At 44.6% G+C, this 24314-nt stretch overlaps 1 protein-coding gene across 1 annotated transcript in view; it reads left to right on the top strand.

The window, feature by feature from the left end:
• Positions 1-1656: 1656 nt before the first annotated feature.
• dpp6b (dipeptidyl peptidase like 6b) overlaps positions 1657-24314 on the top strand; it is a 131574-nt gene continuing 108916 nt past the window's right edge. Inside the window, exon 1 of the mRNA XM_089008775.1 lies at positions 1657-1793. Coding sequence (XP_088864901.1) covers positions 1737-1793 — 57 coding nt within the window. The 5' untranslated portion in view covers positions 1657-1736. The remainder of the gene's footprint in view (positions 1794-24314) is intronic.

Raw genomic sequence — 24314 nt, 5'->3', positions numbered from 1 at the left:
TCTCCAATCACAGGACGCGTACGTCATGTTCAACGCGAGGCCCTCTAGCTGGCCTTACTGTGCCAACTCTTGATCTGATTGGCTATCGCAACTGTATATCAACTACATGTGCCCGTTCATGTACAGCGCACAGACGGCCTCACTGTTGATTCTGAAGGCGTCGGTCAGATTTCATACAGCCTGGCGACACAAACTAGCTGAATTCTGATTGGATTAAAAACTCTGACCTAAAACTACAACACTGAAAGGAGCATAACCAAATGGATATAATATAACATCAAGAAAACAGTATGTAGAATAATTATATATGTATTTAGAATAAATACTTTTTTAATGAAATTGACTTTTATTATAATTATGATAATGATGTCTGATTATGTTAGGCCAGCAGAGAAGGCCTTGCTGGCCCTGACGGCCCACCACTGGGTGAAGGTTAACCATGGCTTTCTTGAGTGGTGCGAAGCTGTTTTCAAAATGCTTTATTGTGGGGGCTTCCATAAATTGCAAACCATGCAAAGATACAGTCTAGGTTAGCTTTGCGAGAGTCAATCACTTGCATTAATAACATGTACAGTGAGACCTCAACTTATGAACTCAATTGGTTCCCAGACAGAGTGTGTAAGGCGAAAAGTGTGTATCTCAAAAAAAAAAAAAAATCCCATGGGAAACCATTAAAATGGGAATAATCCGTTCCCGGGTTTCCATAAAATATACTTTTCAACTAAATAAGTCTTAAAACTACACACAACATACCTTATTCGATGTATAATAAATGTGCTATTGTATTGTAATGAAAGAAATACACTGCATTGTATCATAAAGTCACTTTATTTACATTTGTGATGGTCATTTATGGCTTGATGGAATGGCGTTGGAGGTCGAAGGTCAAAGGGAATTGCTGTTTGGAAAGTGAGCACATTACACGACGACTGTAATTAAAGAAATAAACTGTGCTGTAAAATAAAGTGGAAGGAGAGTCACCTTCCATAAGGACTGTTGGTAACTTAACCTCTGGTGCTGTTCGGTCGTGTGCTTCCGCCGAAGATCACTCCGCTAGCCGTGGTGGGTGTGTATTATGAAAATAGTGCTTATTATAAGGTTTAATTTTCAGAAATTTGACGTTTGTAAGACGAAAAGTTTGTAAGTTGAGGTGTTTGTAAGTTGAGGTCTCACTGTATTTCCAATTTATTGGAAAATTATTTACAGGGTGATATATTTCCGGTGCCATCGCACCATCTTGCGATTTTTTTAAGTTAGGGAGGTGGGGACACAGTCTTTTTCCAGCCAGCTTTACAACGTGATTTCTGCAGCCAGTTATCTGCAGGTTATAAAAAAAATAGAAAAAGTGCAGGCGGGGGGGGAGGGGGGAAGAGACAGAGAGACAGAGAGAGAGAGAGAGAGAGAGAGAGAGAGAGAGAGAGAGAGAGAGAGAGAGAGAGAGAGAGAGAGAGAGAGAGAGAGAGAGAGAGAGAGAGAGAGAGAGAGAGAGAGAGAGAGAGAGAGAGAGAGAGAGAGAGAGAGGAGTTCCAGCTCGTAGCGATTTACCAATCGGAAGAAGCGAGAGCTACAGGTGGGCAGCATTTTCAGCTCATCCCATTGCTGCATTTACCAGCGTTCGATTGAAACCACTTGGAAGGAAAGAAAGTGTGCGTTCATTCCAGTGTGCCGGCTTCACTTGCACGCTCCTTGCAGGGCGAAGTTACCTTCGGTTGTTCACTTGGAGACTCGGTGGGAAGATGAACTCGTCCGCGGGTGCTGGCAACTATCGACGGACGTCTGTCAAGGGGGAAAAGGTAATGCCACTCGTGTTGACGGACTCCAATGTGCGACGCGACGTCGACGTGTATGTAATTGCTACTCTTGAGATACCTTTTCCTTTTGCGTTAACAGAAACAGACGACCTAACATTTTCTAAACGCTGCGTTGTCTCGCATTTTCTCAATACAAGTTCCCCTAATAGTGTCGTACTCGCCCGATTGTTTCTATCACACACTGTGACAGAAAGCACCAGATGAGCAATGCAGGTGGTCGGAAGGGTGTCGGTGGTCATGACGTCTGCCTCGCAGTCAAAGATTCTGGGTTTCACTCTGCGTTTACCGCTGCACGTTCTTCTCATATTTGTCCTTGTAGGCTGCAGGGTTCCTCCCTCACTTCACAAAATATGCATTCGAGGATCATTGTAATGTAAATCAAGTCCGTCAAATTCAAAACCCATCAAATCTTTGGCCCATTAACTCATCCACTGCCAGACGATGTGCAAAAATGTGTCCACTCCAATGCCAGGGTTTTTGTTGTTTTAACTCAAATTGCAGGACCCACAAAATATTGAGTTTTAGGACTACATAAACATTCAATGCACCATAAGAAACCTGATACTCTTCTTTCATCAGAAAAAAAGTTAATTCACAAGTTATATGCGTCTGGAGTTATCTAAGCTTGAAATGGGACCGACTGTACCAAAGCAAAATGCTGCCCCCTCCAGGAAGGGAAAACATTGGCAGGGGTCTGACCAGCCCTTTATCAGCACCCTCCGCAAGAAAAACCAAAACCCCCCAAAATTTGTGAATAGTGCTCCACGTCATGCTTTTCAATTCCCAGATAAATTCAGGAATGGCAGTGAATGAGTTAAAGCAATACAAATGTAGGTGCTCTATTTCTTGCTAAATAGTTTTGGTGTAATTTTGGCCAGAAAAACTCCCCAAAGCGGCGGTTTTTCTCTCCACTTTTTAACATATTTTTTACATATTTTGTTTGTGTCAAATAATTTGTTTTTTTTATTGTATACAATAAGCAGCACAGTTCTGAGGTTTCCAGTTCAAACCCAGCCCCAAGCGTAATATGGACTTTGTCTATTCTCCCTTTGCTTCTGTAAATTCTTGCTGGGTACTTCTACTTCCTGCCAGATTTCCTCTTCGATTTATTGACCTTAGGTGTGAAAGCTTGTTTGTGTATATATGCCCTGAATTTGACTAGGAACCCGTCCAGGGTGTACACCTCTTGTGCCCAAAAGTCAGCTAGAATCCGTGACGGCTCACACAAGTCGATAATATGGATCATGGAATAATGTATGGATGGATGACCTCATATAAATATATCAACAAACGGCCAAATGTGTTTACACAATATGATGTGACATCTGTAAAAATCATTGAAAATATAAAAATATTTTCAATGATTTTTACAGATGTCTCGGCCCCTCTGAAGGGAAAGCTTGATGGCGCCCACAATTGAGTTGAAATTGTACAGGCTCCAATTATTGTTTTATTTGTTATTCTGTTATGTTGCCAGTCCAGGATGTGCCTTGCCTTTTGCCTGTACCTCACCCGCATAGCCGTGTTGAAAATTGAAAACTGGGTGAGATAAAATGGCAATTAAAGGAAAAATATAGACAAGATGTATCTGCACCATTCAGATCACGCTGGAACACTTGTTGTCACTGGGCAAAAAAAGCTGTCATTTACAACTTTGTCATTATTGATCACGGTGGTGTGTGATGCCAAGATAAACTGAACAGATTTCTTGCCCTCAGTGGAAAAGCACAAGCTGATTTTTTTTCTTTCATGCCGTCACGGCCAAGCAATAGTACTCCCATAATGCCGCTTCCAAGAAACTTGCTTGAAAAATCCAACTTAAACAGACATGTCAATTATTGGGTTCAGTGAAAGGAGAAAAGAAAATGTGTCAGTGCATGAAACTCTTCTCTTTGTTGAATCCGTGGAAGTCAAATCATCACAAGCCCGTCTTCCTCCCGAGGGCACCTTTGCCCACAAATTACTCTTAGTTCATGCTTCACACTTTTCTTTAGTTTAGACACGTTTGAAAAAGAATATCTGTCATTTTCTGTACCATACATACACTGCCATTCCTGAATTTATTCCGGAATTGAAAAGCATGACGTGGAGCCATTTGGGTTTAGTTTTTTCTTGCAGCGGGGGAGGGGGGTGCGGATCAATTCCTGTCAGATGTCTGGCAATGTTTTTCCTTGCCACGAGGGGGCATTTGCCTTTTTTACAGCCGCTCCCACTTCCACTGCAGATAACTCTAGAACCGAATAAGCCTGACATAAACTTTTTTTCTGATGAAAGAAGAGAGTCTCGGGTTTCTTATGCTGCATTGAATGTTTGTGTTGTCCTACAACTCAATAGTCTGTGGTCAATTTGACTGAAAATGACAAAAACCCTGGCACTGGAGTGCACACATATTTGCACATCATCTGGCAGTGAATGACTTAAGTTTATTAACAAAATTAAGGTGTCAGTGACATATGTTCATCAAAGTACACCAGGTTGAAGACAAAAGCAGTCAAGACATCAAGATTAAAGTACAGTGAGACCTCAACTTACGAACTTAATTGGTTCCCAGACAGAGTGTGTAAGGCGAAAAGTGTGTATCTCAAAAAAAAAAAAAAAATCCCATAGGAAACCATTAAAATGGGAATAATCCGTTCCCGGGTTTCCATAAAATATACTTTTCAACTAAATAAGCCCTAAAACTACACACAACATACCTTATTCTATGTATAATAAATGTGCTATTGTATTGTAATGAAAGAAATACACTGCATTGTATCATAAAGTCACTTTACATTTGTGATGGTCAATTATGGCTTGATGGAATGGCGTTGAAGGTCGAAGGTCAAAGGGAATTGCTGTTTGGAAAGAGAGGCGCATTACATGACGACTATAATTAAAGAAATAAACTGTGCTGTAAAATAAAGTTTTATTTACCTTTTTGATGGTTATTATTTTGGCTTATGGAAGGAGAGTCACCTTCCATAAGGACTGTTGGTAACTTAACCTCTGGTGCTGTTTGGTCGTGTGCTTCCGCCGAAGATCACTCCGCCAGCCGTGGTGGGTGTGTATTATGAAAATAGTGCTTATTATAAGGTTTAATTTTCATAAATTTGACGTTTGTAAGACAAAAAGTTTGTAAGTTGAGGTGTTTGTAAGTTGAGGTCTCACTGTATATCAAATTGTGAAGGCAGCACCCGAAACAACATGCAGTGTGTCTGTGGCAAAATTCTTCAAGGATAAAAAAATGTAAATTTTCATTAAAATTTTCCCATTCACTTCCCATGTCACATACAGGTTGGATGTACCACTGTGGACAGAATGTCATGGACCAGAGATAACACACCTTCCTATTGACAGATTGTTTGGATGCACTCACGCGTTGTGTTAGTTTGCCCTCTGCTGGAGGCTTAAAAACAAAGGGATTCATAATCGATGACACTCCTATCACAATGTCGTGCTTCTGAGGTTTTAAAATTGCCATATTCAATTTTAGTTAGAGCATAAGAAAAGTATAAGGGGTCGGAGCTGATGGCCGCTGTCCATTTCAGAGGACACACACACACACACATGCACAAAAGGATATTTGGAGTGTTATAAGCTGTTGCTGCCGCCGACACTGCAGAACGATTCTAAGTCCTTTTTCCCATAATGATCCAAATGTGCATTTTTTTAAACAACTAGACATGTTGTGGTAGCCTCAAGTTGATGTCCGTTCCATTTTGACCTTGTCTCAGATGTATTAATTTAGCCAAAACAGTCATGTCGCTTTCCTTGAAGGTGCGTTGGTTTATGCGAATGCCTAGACATCTCAATTTCTTGTTATTGACTGACCCCCACTCCAGGGTGAGTGTTGATTATGACGTGCTTAGCTGCAATGTGATGAATTAAAGTGTTCCTAACATTTTGATTTAATTTATCTTGAGGGAAAAATTATGATTAATCATCCCAAGCAATCCGCCCAAGTCTGTAACTTAACCAGACATTTCAAGATGTTTCGCGAACAGAAGCGCTCGCTGTTAACATGCTATCTATTCTGCCACGTAACAGTTTTTTTTTGCTTACATTTTGGGTTTGCAATGCAAATTAACTGAGCTTAATCATGGTCCTCCCTTTTGACAAAATTCAGAAGGACTTGCTCATGTGCACATTTTCAGAAATGGGCAGAAAAGACATCCATCCGGCTGTCCATTATCCGTACCACTTATTTCTCATTAGGTTTCCAGGGGTGTTGGAGCCTATCCCAGCCATCTTCCAGCACGAGGCGGGGGACAGCCTGAATTGGTTGCCAGCCACTCACAGGGCACACAAAGACAAACAACCATTCACTCTCACACTCACACCAACATTTTGAGTGTTCAATCATCCTGCTATGCATGTTTTTGGAACGTGGGAGCAAACTGAAGGGACTGGAAAAAAACCACACGGGTCCATGAAAACTCCACACAGGGAGGCGGGACATGGTCTTGAACTTGCGACCTCTGGACTGTCAAGCCGGCGTACTAACCGCTCGACTACCAGGCTGCCCAGAAAACACATTGTCGTCAAATTTACACTTGATTGGTAGACAAGACAACTGGTGAGCACATCCAGCTCACAGCGCAAAAGTGCAGGGTTCAATTCAGACTCTGGCCTGCCTTCTGTGTGGAGTTCGAAAGTTTTCCCTGCGCCTGCGTGGGTTTTCCCTGGTTGTGTCAGGAAGGGCATCCGACATAAAAGCTTGGCCAAAACAAACATGTGGATCAAACCTCTAAAGATGGAGGACACTGATTTGCTCTGGCGACCCCTTGAAGGGAAAAGCCGAAAGGAAAAGAAAATTCCTGTTTCTTACCGCATTCCAAAAATATGCATGGCAGGCGGTTTGAACACTCCAAATTGTCCCTCAGTGTGAGTGTGAGCGTGGTTGGTTGTTCTTCTTTGTGTGGCCTGCGATTAGCCGGCAACCGGTTCAGGGTGTCCCCCACCTACTGCCCAAAGAGCGCTGGGATAGTTCCTGCACCCCCCATGACCCTTGCAAGGATATATGGATCGGAAAATGGCTGAATGAGTGGACAAGTGAACTGGTTAGCACATCGACCTCACATTGCAGAGGTACAGGTTTCAATACTGGCCTACTGGTGTGGGGTTTGCATGTTCGCCTCTTCCTTTCGTGGGTTTTCTCTGGGTACTCTGGTTTTCTCCCAAATTTCCAAAACCCTGAATAGCAAGTTCATGGAACAGGCTAAATTGTCCTATGTTTTGATTGTGAGTACGACTGGTTGTTCGTTGATGGCTGCCCTGCCATTGTCTGGCAACCATTTCAGGGTTTGCCAGAAGACAGCTTGGGTGGACTTCAACATGCTCGCAACCATTGTGAGGATAAACGTATGTGAAAATCGATGGATGGATTGATACGCACACTCCAGTGGCCCAATTATTTGTATAACTATTTCTGCTATTAAAAGGGCACTTTTAAATATTACGTCCACTTTGAGGTTTCTAAAAAGTCAAAGTGAACAGACAAACTTTGGCTGACACAATTTGTATGCAGCAAGGAGGAGGGAAGAAAAGTCTTTCCAAAACATTCTGTATTTATGTAGTGAATGTAGTGTCTTTTTCACCATCCAGCCAGTGAATCACCTGCTTAAAATGTTTGTATTGCTGCTCGCCGTTGTCATTAGCGCCTGCAAAATGACTTTCAATTTCCTGATATGCCCACACACATGCATACACACACAAACACGAACATAGGTGCTTGATAGCATCTGTTTATTCTAGCCAATGACCATACTTAGCGTGATAATGCTGGCACACAATAGCACATTGTTCACTGAAATGAAATTCGGAGACAAGCGAGGTGAGCCCGTTGGGAAGGGACCACCACATGACTGGAGATCGGTCATTTGTCTGCGCTAACTGCAAAGCTTGAAGGCTGGCCTCTCAGGAGGGTATTGATGAGAAGTGTATTTTCCCAACCTCCAGGCCACCGGCGAGCACCTCCATACTTGCAATGGGGACATGGGTATGTCACTGAATTCCCCCGGGGAGGCTAGCTTTCGTCTGGAGCTGCCGCCTGTGACAAATTACCTGAAAGAATTTGGCGTGTGTTCAACAAACATACAGATAAAGACCCATATCTCATTACAGCATATATCACCACTTAGCATTGCTACCACAGCCATTTTCTCATTCATCCTGGTGTGGATTTGCCACGCTCGCCCCACCATGATTTGAAAGTGAAACCGCTTCAGTGGGCCGAGGAGCATACCAAGTGCAGCCCTTTGGTCTCCTCAGGGGAGGTATGCTGGTGGAAAATGCTGTGGGGGCCATTGGGCCATTTCGACAAGGCGGTGCACTGCGGTCTGAAGGACGAGCTCAGAGCCGCAAGTAGGGCGCATCAGGGTTTTAATGGCATCAAGGGGGCAGAAAGACGAATTTCTACAGTGCCACTAATATACACGTGGGCAGAACTCATCCCACTTGGTGCAGGTATTTGTTAATCTCCTGCACTTTCTACAATTCTGATGTTTGATCACTACCTAAAAAACGTTGCCTTTTGCATTTTTAGTTCAGCACGATTGTATACAGAGCAGGACCTAAAATCTAAAATGAAATGATTACTTTTTTGTATTTTGTTATTATCGTATTTTCCGGTGTGTAAGGCGTGCCCAAAGCAATGATTTTCTTTAAAAGATGACCTTAGGCAGGTGCGCCTGAGGCAGGTCTCGCAGGTACTGTTAGCAGCCACCGACTCCATTTCCCTCTATCGAATAAGTACGTAGTGCATATCCTCAGCATCTGATGTAGCGCCTTATAATGTGCTGTGCCTTATTTGTAAAACTTTATATTTATATATTATATTTGGAAAATGTTTTTCATTCATTGAAGGTGTGCCTTATACTCCGGCACGCCTTAAATATGGAAAAAAGTTTGAAAATACACCATTCATTGGGGATGCGCCTTATACTCCGGTGCGCCTTGTACACCAGAAAATACGGTATATTATTTTAGTTCAGATAAGTCTATTGTCCTGGGTCTCTTGTGCATTATTTATGTTTAAAAAAACAGAGTGCTTGTTTTATTTAATTACAAGAGTCCATTTAATACTTTATTCTCATTGACATTGGTCTATGACTCAAGTCTAAGTAACTTCTTTATGCCGTAATTGGTTCTCGTCAACTCCTCTGTCATTTTCAAACTAAATTAGGTTTGACTGGAGCTCATTTCTGCCAGACCTGTTTGTGTTGAATGATTCAAGAAAGAACTACAGCTGTTTGGCTTCATGGTTGTGTGCCTTCCAGATGAGTGTCATTTATGCTGTCTGAGCCTCTCTATTTAAAGTGCTTTGCTGCTGATGTGGCACCTATACGCAATTAGAAACCCCTTCTTAGGGAGACATCAGTTTGCAAATGTTTCATTATTGCTGCAGGGCTCCGTCTCATGCCGCCTTGTGTAATATAAAGTGCTATAATTTGTTCCAGTTAGAAACATTGTCAAAGTAAGCCGTGCTTCCTCTGTATTATAATATAAACCAAAACACTCTTCTGTTTGTATGTTGGCATATTGATTACGTCAAGCACAAATACCACCCCTTTTGGGTCTGCTGTATTTGCAAAAACCACAGACGGTAGTCAAATTCTGGACATTGAGATAGTTTAATATGTTTATCAATCCAAAATTTCATATAACTTCTGTGATTTCATATTGTCTTTAAATACATATTTGGACAACAATATTCAGTCTGGTTAAGCACACCATGAGAGCACTCCTTTCTGGTCCACCAATATCCGCTTGTGGTGGCAGCACTACACACACACACACAAAAAATGACATTGCCAACTTTATATAGTGCCATATTTTCTGGTATATGAGGTGCACAGGATTATAAGGCTCACCTTCAATGAATGAAAAAGTTTTCTAAATAGAATATAGAAAGACAAAATTTTCCAAATATAAGACATCTCTCATCTCATCTCTCATCTCATTTTCCGTAGCCTATCTCAGCTGTCTTCGGGCGGGGGACACCCTGAATTGGTTGCCAGCCAATCGCAGGGCACACAAAGACATACAACAGTCACTCTCACACTCACACCTAGGGACAATTTGGAGTGGTCAATCTGCCTGCCATGCATGTTTTTGGAATGTGGGAGGAAACCGGACGACCCAGAGAAAACCCACGCGGGTCCGGGGAGAACATGCAAACTCCACACAGGAAGGCCGAACCGGGACGCGAACCTCTGCACTGTGAAGCCGATGTGCTAACCACTCGACGACCAGGCCGCCCCTCCAAATATAAGATATATATAATATTATAAGGCGCTACAGTATAGGCTAGGGTTACGCATGACTTCTTCTACAGGGGGGAAATGGAGTCTGTGGTTGCTGACAGTAGTTGCAAGACCTGTTTGACTCAATAGGACTTCACATATAAGGTGCACCGGCATATAAGGTGCAGGGTCATCTTTGGAAGAAAATCAAGGCTTTTGGGTGCACTTTATACACTGGAAGATGCGATAATCAAATATATAATCAGAACACCAAAACAAATCGGTGCAGCCAACAATACTTAATTCAATTTTGCTTACCTTTTTGGTTTTAGATGTTTCTGCATGATCATGCCTTTCCCTGACAGAGTAGTGCAGGGGTCGGAAACCTTTTTGACTAAGAGAGCCATAAAAGTAAAATATTTAGAAATGTTTTTCAGCGAGAGCCACACGCACGCGCGTGCGCACATACAAACGCTCGCGTGCGCGCGCGCACATACAAACGCTCGCGTGCGCGCGCGCACACACACACACGCGCACGCGCGGCCACTTTTCAACAAAATATCAGAATGTATGATTTAAAATAACTGTGATAGTACTCACCGTTAACATGGATGGTTTTCCGTTCCTCGTGTTTGGTAAAAATCCAGGAAAACGATCGCAATGAAATTCAATTTGCCGGTCCAGAGGCGAAGTTACTGCTAGCTAGCCTGCACACGGCTCATAAGCTTTCACACTTGCTATCTGAAATCTACTTCTCGCAGAAGTATGTTGATGCTAACGTTAACATGGGGCTTGTTAAAATGTCACTGACATTCGACTGTTTCATTGCAAATTAGAATCAGAACATTTTCTCTCCTCTAATGCTCCGGTGCATTCACGCTGAAGTGCACTAGTTGGGCTCATTTAAAGGGGCGTTTACCTGTTTCAACTTGACAGCCACTATCATCCAATCAAAATGGCGCTTTCGGCCATTCTAGGTCAATCAAAATTGCGCTTTCCGCCAACTGCAGCCTCAACGGGAAATGAACGGCGAAATAAAACGACAATATGTATTTAGTTTTATCGGCGAGCCATATGCAATCATCAAAAGAGCCATAGGTTCCCGACCCCTGGAGTAGTGGATTGTGAAAGGTTCTTGAGTTTGAACAGAAACGCAACTATTGTTCAAAAAGCTTTAAAGAAATTGTTTCCACAATTTGTTCATTCACCAATTTCCTGTCATGATTATATCCCGACAAAAGCTTTTTTTTTCTTCTTCAAAATCATCAAGAAAGTGACAAATGGAGGACATTATAACGTGTCTCAGCAGAATATAAATGCACCAGAAAGTAAATATAATAAGTGGTGAACAAAATTCAAGCCTCATTGTGAATCTTGAATTTCAGGCTGCAACAGCACATATGGTAATGGTTGCCTTTTGTACTCATTACATTGACTTGCTATATGTCAGGGTGGTAAATGTGAATAAAAATGTCGCATCAGTGGGTTATGTTTAAGGGACCACGGGGAAATGTCATGGCACAAAATCAGCTTGTTAATTGTACTGGCTGTGGCTACAAGCACTAGTTCCGTTTTGAACTCTTAGTATGTTATTCCGCTCTTCAGTTGCTGTCAGAGCAATTACTCTTTGTATGGAACCTTATCTCCCATGGCACACAAACTTTATTTTCCCTTTGGTGGCAAAGAATGACTTAAAGGACCACCGACATCTACGGACAAGTTGTGTCCATAATTTGTAAAATGGCTTCAAATGACTTCTACTGAGCGTATTTTAATAAGATTCCACCGCATATAGCTATATTTTACGTTTTAAGACTCGCGCTGAATATTCAGGAAGTCTTGTTTTTGAGTTGGTGACGAGTCCATACGTGACGTCACTAAAGGAATGCCCCTGACCGAAAAAAAGACACATTGTAGCAGTCCTTCCATCACGTCAATGTATTTTGCTGTACTTGTTTGGTCTTGTTGCACCCAAAAGCCGCTCCATATAAGGAATTTATCAGCCTGTGGAAAAGGAGGTGGCCACAGGAGGTCGCCATTTTGTGCCTCTTTTTTGGGGTGAGACAGTTCCCCTCAATGTTGGCTCAAAATGGCACGAAATACATTCTTTAATCGATTGCAAACATGTATGCTTTCCTCTTCAGAACTATTTGAATCATATTCATAACTGGATGTGTAACAAGAAAGCATATTCTCCGAATCTGAAGCCATTGTTTTGATTCTTCAGCAATGCAAGACGTATTGGCATGACATCACGAACTGGGGGCGGGACTTTCTGAAAATGCCCAATTCGCAGCTCAATTTTTTGCAGATTTTGAACACTTTAAGTCATTTTTATTGGTGTTTAGCATTTGAATAAAAATATCATACTGCATGTTTTGGGTATTTTAGATGCGATAAAACGTTTTTATGATGTCAGTTAAAAAACAAAAAAAGGACGTTGGTTGTCCTTTAAATAAGACCCCCACGATGTAGTAAACAATGGTGATTACTTTGTAGTTTGAGACTTAAAATTGACTTGATGAGGGCAGTAAAACTCCCCGGCAAAACGACTCAAAAATGATGTTGGCCGTCCTATCTCGTGTATTTTAGCACTCAACAAACTCCAGAATTTGGATGAGGTCATTGTGAGAATGACAGTAGTTGATTGCTCTTCTAGCTTGTTGTGAAACGCAAGGAAACAAACCGATAATTACAATGATTCAGACTTGGAAGATCAAAGGTTTTGGCTTGAGTTTGGAAGAAAAAAAACATTTATATTCATCTGTTTCCTAATTATCGAGATAAATCATTGCCATGAATAGTATCTTCAGTACACGTAGATGCATACCATTTGCTATCAATGACATTCAGGGCAATTTCAGCAAATTCATTCGTTCACAACTATGTACCAAATGATAGCCTTTCGCATTAATCAGTACCCAGGAAGTCATTCTCAGTTTCCAAAAGGTTGGTGCACCCAATGATTGGCATGAAACACAACTGGGACGGGGCTTTGTGAACAAAATCCCCATTGATGAATCCTTCATCCTTTCGTTCTCCGAGAAGAGTGATCCAGGGTTCGATTCCTTCTTTCATCACCACTCCCCATCAGCTCTCAATTCTCTGGTTTGCAGCACTTTCCCCAAGGGTAAAAGTTCTTTCCAGATCTTGGTCATCAACATCATTCACCATGACGTCGTCTCTACCCATGTAAATTTGTATTAGCCTGGCCATGCCGTGACAGCGTTGTACTGCTTCCACGAAGTATCTTTGGGGTACCGTATTTTCCGGTCTATAAGGTGCACTAGAGTATAAGGCGCACACCAAATAAATGGTGTATTTTCAAATGTTTTCCAAATATAAGGTGCACCCCAAAGTTTTCCAAATATAATATATAAATATATAAATGTTTTCAAAACAGTATAAAGCAGACCATATTATAAGGCACAACACTAGATGCTGGAGTTACGCAGTACTTGTTCTACAAAGGGAAATTGAGTCTGTGGCTGTTGACAATAGTTGCGAGACCTGTTGTGATTCAATATTAGTTCACATATAAGGCGCACCTGGGTATAAAGTGCACCTGCGTATAAGGGTCATCTTTTGAAGAAAATCAAGGCTTTTGGTGTGCCTTATACATTGGAAAATATGGTACTTTTGGTGACTGCCTCTGGCAGCCAAGCGATATTATATGAGAACTCGTCAATGCAGCCGGTCATGCATATCCCATTTGGCTTAAGTTATGAATGAATTGATGTGCCACATGAAATTTGATCCGTCATTTGCCTTCGTCATAGCCATCGGTTGCGACAAATTTGGGAACTGGCGGGGTCCAATGAAGAGAGGGGGATTCTAACACCTTCTTTACATACAATACAAATATGTTCTTTTACATTTCAGACACATTTTCGCATAATCCCTATTGAATCCTTCCAGTTGCTGAAGAACTAAATTGATCCTGGCGTCTAAGTCGTACCTGTGTCGATAAAGCGAGCTGGCTCTCAATGGATCTATTCAAATGTCTCTTGGTGGTTAATTTTTCCTTGCAATCCAAGGCTTCCCTTGTGGAGCCACAAGCCCACAAGGTTTTTTGCCTTGTTGTTGAATCAATTGCCTTCACAACTTGTGTCTTTCATTCATAGTTTTGTAATGCCATTGGTATTTTTATGTTTCATGTCTGTGTTAATGACCAGTTCTCATGGAGTTGTAACAGCTACATCGGTTGTGAGTAGTGATGGATAAATGAGGCATCATGAAGCAATGAGGCTTTCCATCTGAGTAGTTTGCTTTTTGATGAATTGTGAGGCCTCATTTGTTCCACTGCGTCATCATGTGGAAAATAAATGCCATGACAGAGAGAGTGATTAAAATGCTACCATGGATTTGATGGGGTCAAAATATATGAAAGAGGATTGGGGGCAAGGAAGAAAATAAAATAGAGATGGCAGGATTCTCACTTGTATATCAGAATTCAGACTTTAAAGTCAGGATTTTGAGATGAAAGTCAGGATTCTGAGAAGAAAGTCAGACTTCTGAGATAAAACTAAGAATTGTGCCAACTTTATTTATTTTTTACTTTGCTAGCCCTAATCCTCCTGTGTAAAAAATGGCAGGGATTTGTGATGTGAATGAATGTGCGTGCGTTACTTGAAAGAATAATTGTTTTACTTTCGACATTGACACACAAACCAGGAACAAGTTGAGGGAAAGGTGTTCTGTTTGTACCCTAGTTCTTTCGAACAAAGTTTACCCTTCACCTCTTAAAATACAGTATCGGCAAGTAGAAGACATTAAAATGACACAGTGTTGTCACAGTAATTTACATTATATTTTTGCACTGGTTATTGTAATTTGTACCATTTTAGAAGAGATCTGCTCAAAATGATCCCAGACTGGGGATGTTCTCTTCTTTTTTATCGTGAACGGTGCGTTCAATGTAGACCAAATCCGATTGAAGAAGTTGGGTGTGTCAGTGTCAGCCGTCAACTCATTGTCGTATTGATGCGTGTTGATGATCTTATTTAGAATCTTCGAGTGGGTGATGATGTAGAAATCCTGTCTCGCAAGGCATCGGGCGGAGCCACATGCATTCTGAGGAGGCTTTGGGCGTGGCCACCAGCAAAATCGACCCACGCCTCGAATCGCGCTTCGCAAATTGTTTCACCTGTTTACTCAAGAGTAGGTGTACAGTGGTTCTCAACACATTGGATTATGAAGACAAAATACATAGGTTAATCAGTGATTCTAACACTTATGAGCAACTAAAAAGGGACCCTTCCAATCGATACAAGAAAGAAATTATAGACTGTCTCCAAAGGTTAGAGAAAGGAAAACTAATAGATGTATTTTAGATTATACCCGGCAGAGGCTACGCCATGTATCTATGGACTGCCCAAAATACATAAAGGAGGGTTCCCCCTCATACCAATTGTTTATAGCAACATACAATGTAGCCAAATATTTAAAAACTATCTTAGCTCCGTTGGTTGGTAACACAAAACATCACGAAGAGAACACCATAGGATTCGTAGAGAGTATCAAAGACCTCAAATTGGAACCTAAGGAAACATTAGCATCTTATTAAAGATTTGCCAAGATGGCGCCTAAGTAGGCAGCCATCAGCAAGTGCTCTCATGAGCCTTGCTTTTGTGTTGTTTTTGTCTTGTTATTGTGTTTTCTTTTGTCACTTTATGTTGTTGTGCGTCACGTGGAACGGATACAGGTTGTTTTTCAGCATTTTTGGCCACGACAATCATCAAGGAGGAGACTGCTGAGCGGTTGCGCCTTTCAGCAGCATGAATGTGCCAGTACTGTTTTTGAATGGGAGGAATGTCGGAGCCATTTGACTGTCATCGCTGGACAGCTATGGGGCCATTGTGCTTTTTTAGCGCCTGTAATGGGCAGCATCTTCACAGCCCCACTTTGTTCAGCGGAAAGGTCGGTGTTGTTGGACAGTCTGCGGTTGGATGGATGCATGGCTTGAGGAGCCCGCGTTATGAAGAGAGCAGCGTCAGCGCAGAGCGCCGATGCGTATGTGGAACTGTCGCGGCTTGGAATTGAAGCGGATTTATGTGGGACAGGAGATGTGAGAGTGTCTTTTCGTCAATGGATGCTACAGCTTCGTGTTTGCTTTCAACATTTGGCTTGTAGTAGACGTACAAATTCCACCATGACGTCCCTGATCCACTGCTGACATGGATGCTTTGATCCTCTCCTCTTTCATCTAGAACTGCTTCATGTCATCAAAAAGAGGGTACAGCAAGTCTTGAAGAATGAATGACTCTGTGTCTTTGTGTTGTCATATTTGTCTTTTTATTTTATTGTTTTGTTTTTTCCCAACATGGTGGCGCGTGAACACGCAGCGGCTCCCCTCTCCCGGCAAATTGCCGTTTTCATGTTTATTATGTTTGTTAAAGTCATTATAAGTGCCTTGCATGCTGGGTCAGAGAGGACAGTGTTATGTCGGAGGAACGAGAGGAGACGACTTGTCTGTGCAAGGTATTTATTTCAACGAACATCATCTTAACTTGTTGCCGTCAACAACCCTGTTTTACGACACTGCCTGCGACGTCATGTGGCAGTGTGGCATATACAGTGAGACCTCAACTTACGAACTTAATTGGTTCCCAGACAGAGTGTGTAAGGTGAAAAGTGTGTATCTCGAAAAAAAATTCCCATAGGAAACCATTAAAATGGGAATAATCCGTTCCCGGCTTTCCATAAAATATACTTTTCAACTAAATAAGCCTTAAAACTACACACAACCTACCTTATCCTATGCATAATAAATGTGCTATGGTGTTGTAATTAAATAAATACACTGCATTGTACAATAAAGTCACTTTATTTACATTTGTGATGGTCAATGATGACTTGATGGAATGGCGTTGGAGGTCGAAGGTCAAAGGGACTTGCTGTTTGGAAAGAGAGGCACATTACATGAGGACTGTAATTAAAGAAATAAACTGTGCTGTAAAATAAAGCTGTATTTACCTTTTTGATGGTCATTGATGGCTTAGGGAAGGAGAGTCACAGAAGGACTGTTGGTAACTTCACCTCTGGTGTGGCTTCTCTTTGCTTCTTTGGAGACTCCTCACCCTTTTTGTTGATTAAAAACCTCTTAATTGACACCTGTTGCTTTCTGACTTGTAAGGTGTTACGAGGCTGAGGCATCACATTATCGTTCATCATGTTGATGATTGTCATAGCCAGTCTTTTCTGGATGGAACTGTTCGGTAAAAGCCTGCACATCATTCCACTTTGCCAACATTGCCTTCTCCTCCTCGCCCTCAGATGTTCTCGAACCATCCGTTACGGGCTTTAAAATCCTGAATAAGCGCCGAACTTCCAGGTTGGCGCATGGCGATATCGGCGTGAATTAGCCGTGCTTTCTCGCATAAAATAGCTTTACTCACGCTGTCGCCGGATAGCTGCTTTTCGGGAATCCAAATTAACAGAAGTTTTTCAACTTCTTCGATTGCCCGAGACCGTCACTTTAAGAGCATGGAAACACCTTTTGCAACAGACGCACCTTTGATAGCTTCTTTGATGCAAAGGATGGTAGCGATGGTGGACTTAGCATAGCCGCGCTCTGTCGCTAAATCACACAAATGCACACGTCGTTCGTGTTTTTCAATTATCTCCTTCTTCTCAGCGACGGTGATTTTATTGTGTTTCTTCTTGGGCTGAACACGGGCCTGTGGTGGTTTTTTTTCGGTGCCATAATCGTAAAAGTATAAGCAAAAAGCTGCAAGGAGGCGATGGACGTGTGCATTCAATGAGAGGGGGTGTGCAAAGTAGCGTCGTCTGGAGCGCTGTTCGGTTGCCGAAGATCACTCCGCCAGAGCCGAAGGTCGTGTGCTTTCGTGTTCTTCCGCAGAAGATTATGTATTTATGTATACACACTTCCACCGAAGTGCATAAGATGAAAATAGTTCTTATTATGAGGCTTAATATTCATAAATTTGACGTTCGTATGATTAAAAGTTCGTATTATAAGGCGTTCGTAAGTTGAGGTCTCACTGTACTACATTTACCCCCCTCCCTGAAGGAACCAGAAAAACTCTTCTAACTAGGGAAACCGGGTAGTCTGCTGGTTTCCCCGCTTTGCCTTGTGGGTTATTCTGCCACGCAATAGGCTAAGCACTGGCTGGGGTCAGAACAATAGAAGTCTGTGATGTAGTCATCTAAATACCGCGGGCGAAGGCGGACGCGAGCTGGCCGAGGCTCTGGTCCCACCGGCAGGGCTGGTTCACCATGCCCTTCAAGGCGTTCCACTGGTGTCGGCCATGTGACAGGAAGGTCAACGTCGTTGTTTGAGAGGTCCGGATCTGCGTCAGGGGTCGGTGATGCCACTCTCCTTAGGCGGCTGGCATGCAAACGCGACCCGTCAGCCAGACGGAAGGTGGCCGGTCCAAGTTGGGCGGTAATCTGGAGTGGTACTGTCCAGAATGAGTCCAATTTGTGCGGTTTGGGCGGCGAATGTGGACCCAGTCCGACACAGTAAGTGTGGGTTGCTTCGCCCGGTGCTTCTCGTCAAATTGTCGCTTCATGCGCTGCTGCTCGTTGGCCACTCTGCTGGCTGAAGAAGACTCCGACATGGGTGTGGCTCTAGCAGGAGGACGGAGGCGGTCGAGGGGAAGCTGCAGTTCACGTCCCAGCATTAGGAAAGCTGGGGAGGCGCCCGTTGTGGCATGAGGTGTTGCTCTGTAGTGCAACAGAGTGTTCTGTAGTGCGGAAGAGAATGGAAGGCCGTCTGCCAGGTGTGCTCTGAGTCCATTCTTCAGAGTTTGGTTGAACCTTTCTCCCCCCACGTTGGCCTGGGGGTGATAAAAGGCTGTCCTGACATGCTTTATTCCCCTCGCCTTGGTGAAGGCTGTGAAGTCTGCTGAGATGAACTGAGTCCCATTATCTGTTGTGATAGTGTCAGGCACACCCCATCGTGCGAAAAGAGAAGATATGAAGTCTGTGACGACTTTGGTTGTGACTGACCCGGCCGGCAAGACCTCAGGCCACTTCGAGTGGAGGTCACATGCTACCAGGAGGAATCGCTGGTGTTGAGGCATGGCATGGAGCTCACCGCAAATGTCGACCTGGATTTGATTCCATGGGCGGGTCGGCCATGCAACGGGCTGCAATGGGCAAGCGGGGGGTTGGCCAGTCTTGCCGCTCGCGATGCATGCTGAACAGTCCTTGACCATAGTTTCCACATCTCTGTCTATACATGGCCACCAGACTAGGCCCCTACAGCGTTGCTTGACCCTCACAATACCCTGATGTCCCTCATGAACCATGGTCAGGATGCGGGGCCTCAAGGTGAGGGGAACCACAGTACAAAGGCCCCAAGCCACGCAGACGTCGTTCCAACATGAGAGCTCACCCTTGACCCGGTGGAAGGGTGAAAGTTCCTCAGGGACCTTCGTGGGCCAGCCCTCTCGAATGAAAATCCGGAGCTTTGTCAGTGTTGGGTCTTCCGTGGATGCTGCCTGCAGTTCTTGCAGTGACACAGTCGATTTGAGGGGCGTGTGGAGCATTAGGATCAACCCGCGTTCAAAGGAATCCTGTTGAGTGTCCGGTGTAGGGCTCGGGGTGGCACGGGAAAGTAAATCCGCCACCACATTGTCTCTTCCTGATGTGAACTGGGTGGAGAAATTGTAAGCCTGCAATCTCTCAGTCCACTTATACAACCGCAGCGCCTTATGTCCTTGCCCGGTTGGTGCCAACAAGGCTGTGAGAGCCTTGTGGTCAGTGCAGAGTGTAAAGTGACGGCCATACAGGTACATGTGTCACCTCTCACATGCCCACACACAGGCTAGGGCCTCCCTCTCCCCGACCGAGTACTTTTGCTCAGTTGAAGTGAGCGACCTCGACGTGAAGGCTATCGGGCGCTCTGTCCCGTGATGGAGCTGGGACAACACAGCCCCAACCGAAGTGTTGGATGCGTCACAGGTTACGAATGTTGGGCTGTCTATGTCAAAATGGGCGATTACTGGCGGGGAGGTGAGCTGTGTCTTGAGTCGGCGAACAGCTGCAGAGCATGCTGGTGTCCATGACCAAAGGGTGTTCTGCTTTAGGAGGGCCCGAAGTGGCGTGGTCGTGTCAGAGTAGTTCGGGAGGAAACGCAAGTAGAAGGCTGTCATGCCCAGAAAAGAGGACAATTCTGCCGGGCATTTGGGTTCTGGCAGGTGCAGTATTGCTTCTACGTTTGAGTGTATTGACTGATTAGCTTTTGTATTATCAGGCGAAAACCCACAAACTCAATAGCCGATGCCGAAAAGATGCACTTCTCCCCATTTAGGGTGAGGTTGTGGCGAGCCAGCACATCCATCACCTTGGCGAGGCGGCCGTCATGTTGGTCACCCGATGCACCATGCACTACGATGTCATCCAGGTACACGACCACACCTGGGATGCCTGCGAAGATGGTGGCCATGATCTTTTGAAAGCAGCTGGGGGCAGAGCTGAGGCCAAAGGGCATCCGTGTGTAACGGAAAACCCCCATGTGCGTTACAAAGGCTGTAAGGTTGCGACTGTCTGGGTGCAGGGGAACTTGGAGGTAGCCTTGGCGCAGGTCCAGCTTTGTGAACACAGTTGATCCATGGAACTCCTGTGGGCAGTGGGTATTTGTCGGAGATCACTGCCTTGTTAACCCTTCTGAGGTCGACGCAGGGCTGCAAACCGCCCGTCTTTTTTTTCGCCGCCACCAGGTTTGAAATCCAAGGGGATGCGTCAATCCGCTCGATGATCTCAGCGTCAAGGAGTTTCTGTAACTCGGCTGCAATGTCATCACGCAGCGCGAGGGGCAAACGGCGAAGGGGCTGGATCACGGGGGGCACGGTAGGGTCAAGAAGTGGTTGATGGTCGAAGGCAGTTATACAGCTCTATCCCATAAAGAGCGATGGCCAACGATGCTGCCAGGACGTAGTTACTGTCAGAATCGTGGCGCCCACATTATCAGTGATGGAAAACCCTAGTGCGCAAAACAAGTCGAAGCCCAAGAGGTTGGTGCCGTGACGGGACACTTGGAAAGAGAAAGCAGGGAGAGTCCTTGAGCCATAGCGCACCGTGAAGGTGGCAGTGCCCACTATACCAATCTTGGTGTGGCCGTAGCCAAACAAGTCTTCGGCGTTGGCCTTGATCGGGAGCCGAGGAAATAGGCGCCGCACGGGAGACACGTTTAACAGCGACTTGGAGGCTGCAGTATCAAGCAGGAGTGGCAAGCTAACTCCGTCCAGCTTTACTGTGCACCACTTAAATGGCTTGGCGCAGGAGCCCAGGGAGTGGATGGTGGTCCGGCTCGACCGGCCCGGGGAGCGGGATGATATGTTTGTCGACGTAGGGGCGGAGCGGCACATCCTGGAGAAGTGGTTCATCTTACCACAGCGTTGGCATCGTTGTCCGGTGGCCTTGCAAGCGGGCGCGCGTGTGGTGTGCGAGGCAGACCCACGTTGGCACAAGGCGTGCGCGTGTTGGCCCCTTGACGTCTGGCCACATTTATCTCGGCACCGTCGTATGTAGAGGTGGAGTCATAGGTGGAGGTGGATTCTGGGAGTGGCAAGGTTGGAGTAACAATCTGTGCCAATGCGGGAGAGTTTGAAGGTGTGGGTGGGTTCACAAGCCAAGCCGTTAGTTGTGCTGCGTTCTCCAATTGGAACACCATCTCCACAGCCTTGGATAGTGGGAGGTCATCAGGCGACAATAGTAGTTTCTCCCGTAGCTTGGGATCAATTGTGTGCTCCGCTAGTTGATCCCTAGTCATTTCCTCCTCCAAGCGGCCGAATTTACAGAGGGCCCCTAAACACCTCAAATCGGCCACATAGTGGTGCACTGGCTCTCCCGTGCGTTGCCGTCTTTGATGAAAGGCAATCCGGCGTACAATCACGCTCTGAGGTGGGGCGAAATGTCGGGCCAATAAAGTGACACATTCCCCGTATGTCTGCGCGGGTCCAAGAGAGCGAAAAATGCGCTGCCCCTCACTACCTAAGCTGTGTATTAGCATAGCCGTCGCTTGCCTCGTTTAGTCCGGTCGCCGTCAGATATGTCGTAAACGAGTCATACCAACGGGACCACGGGACTGGTGGCTCACCAGGGAGCGCGAGGAACGAGGGGAGGGGTGCTGCGTGGAAGTCCATCTTCGTCGCCAATGTTATGTCGGAGGAACGAGAGGAGACGACTTGTCTGTGCAAGGTATTTATTTCAACTAACATCATCTTAACTTGTTGCCGTCAACAACCCTGTTTTACGACACTGTCTGCGACGTCATGTGGCAGTGTGGCATATACTACAGACAGTAATTTCATCTGTGCTGTATGTCATGCATATTAGCATATTTGACAATAAAGCTGACTTTGACTTTAACTTTGACTTATGACGTGACTTCTCTCTTGACATCTGTCCCAACCCTGGCAGCAGTTTCAGTGGTGAGGACGAGACTGCTGGCGGACTCTTCTCTGCATGAAAGGACAAAACTTAAACCGGACCACATCTGCCAACTATTGGAAATTTGCCTTAATACTGCATATTTTCAATTTAGAGAAAATATTTACAAACAAATTCACGGTTGTGCTATGGGCTCACCAGTTTCACCCATAGTGACTAATTTGTACATGGAAGATGTTGAGATCTTCAGCGCTTTCACGATGCATTTGGGAGAACATAGAGTCGAGATGGTCCTCTTGTTTAGATCATACAAGTAGGATATTTATTTGCCGGAACACAGACCGCAACTGCTGCGCTCATCGTTGTACGAGAAGTCAAAAACATATACATAAACTGGCTTTTATCGCTGTCAAGTCACGTGATGCCGCGTAGTGGCTGGGTTGCCAGATCAGCTCAGTATTACAGCATTACACAAAATGAGTATACAATGTAACTTTCTTAACAGAAGAGATGGAGAAACAGGGCCTCACATCCAATTTGGATCGTTCGTACAACAGACTTCTTCGGCAACATAGGCTTAGTTATGCTGATGAAGTGATACCAGTGCAAATGGGCAATCAGGCCAGTCGTAGACCCCATCATCAGGCAGGACAGTAGTGGTAATCAGTCAAGGCAATATAAATAATTAGTGTAGCCTCAGTGTCGCTCTCAGTCCTCTACTCTCCCAAATCTGAGAGCAGGGACCTGTCGTAGCAGTCTGGCACCGCCACGTCTGGACAGTAGTGATATATACACAAAACTACCAGCAAATTTTAGTTAGCTGACGAAGCCTCTTGGATAAGAAGTGAAACGTCCGACACCTTCAAAGAAGTACAGATGACGGCTGAAGAAACCTTTTCATCGATGGACCACTCCTGTACGACTGAGAGCTTACACAGACCTGTTTACTCAGCACACGCCTCGGACCCTCGGCACAGTCGTGCAAATAACTAGTTGTGAGGGCTTGATGTAAAGTTTTCTTGTATTCGCTTTAGCATGACTTCATTGAGTGGATGCATATCAAAATCACAATCTCTATTGTGGCTTCTATTCTGTGTGCTTTACATTGCAGTGTAAAGTACAAAAACACTTTTGAAAATGAGCATTTGTCAAAGGCGCACTTTAAAATCTGTACCTTATGCTGCGGAAAATATAGTACTTGATTCGCGCGAAGCAGTACTTTTGTGCCCTTTGTATTTTGTGCTCACGATGAAATAGTCCATGCGCACAAAATAGTTTGTGCCTACAAAGTATTTCCTCGTGTGTACATAAAATCTAGGGTGTGTGCACAAATTGGTTTGGTCTTTTTATGTGTATGTGTGTGTCTGCTATTTCATGTTTGGAGCTCCGTATTGGGACTATAAATCTCCAGGTGTTCTACTTGCAAGTCTATAATTTAGTTACTGTCCAACTGAGAAATGTCTTCATGCGAGAGCGTGAGCAAGGCTAGGGCGGAGGGTACACGGCAGGGTGGGATCAAACACAAGGAAAAGGAGAGGCACCACACTGCTGCATCTTCTCTGAAATGCCCCCTCGTGCTCTTGCGGAGGTCTGTTAGCACTCTCGCTGTGATAGATTTACCCAGTGAAGAAAGAGGGAGGCGCCTGCCCCTTGGGTCCTCCAGGTCACCCCCCCCCCCACTCTCCCATCCTCCTCACCGGAGGTGTGAGGAAGTGAAACTGAGTGTGTCAGACACAAGTTCTCAACGCTCAAGTGTTACAGACCATGTCCATGTTCATCGCCACCCAGCCGAAAATAGTCACCAGCATCAGCTCCAGATGGGTAAGGCCTACTTTACAATGCACTGCATGGATTTTGGGATGGGGGGAAGTGGTGGGAGTGGGGGTTAGAGAGGATGGATGTCTGCTGGCTGTGCATG

The sequence above is a fragment of the Hippocampus bargibanti genome, linkage group LG11 (genome assembly GCF_051943395.1).
Source record: "Hippocampus bargibanti isolate YZ-2025 linkage group LG11, ASM5194339v1, whole genome shotgun sequence".
Classification (NCBI taxonomy): Eukaryota; Metazoa; Chordata; class Actinopteri; order Syngnathiformes; family Syngnathidae; genus Hippocampus; species Hippocampus bargibanti.
The sequence above is the reverse complement of the archived record's forward strand: the minus strand, read 5'-3'. Positions and strand labels throughout refer to the sequence as shown.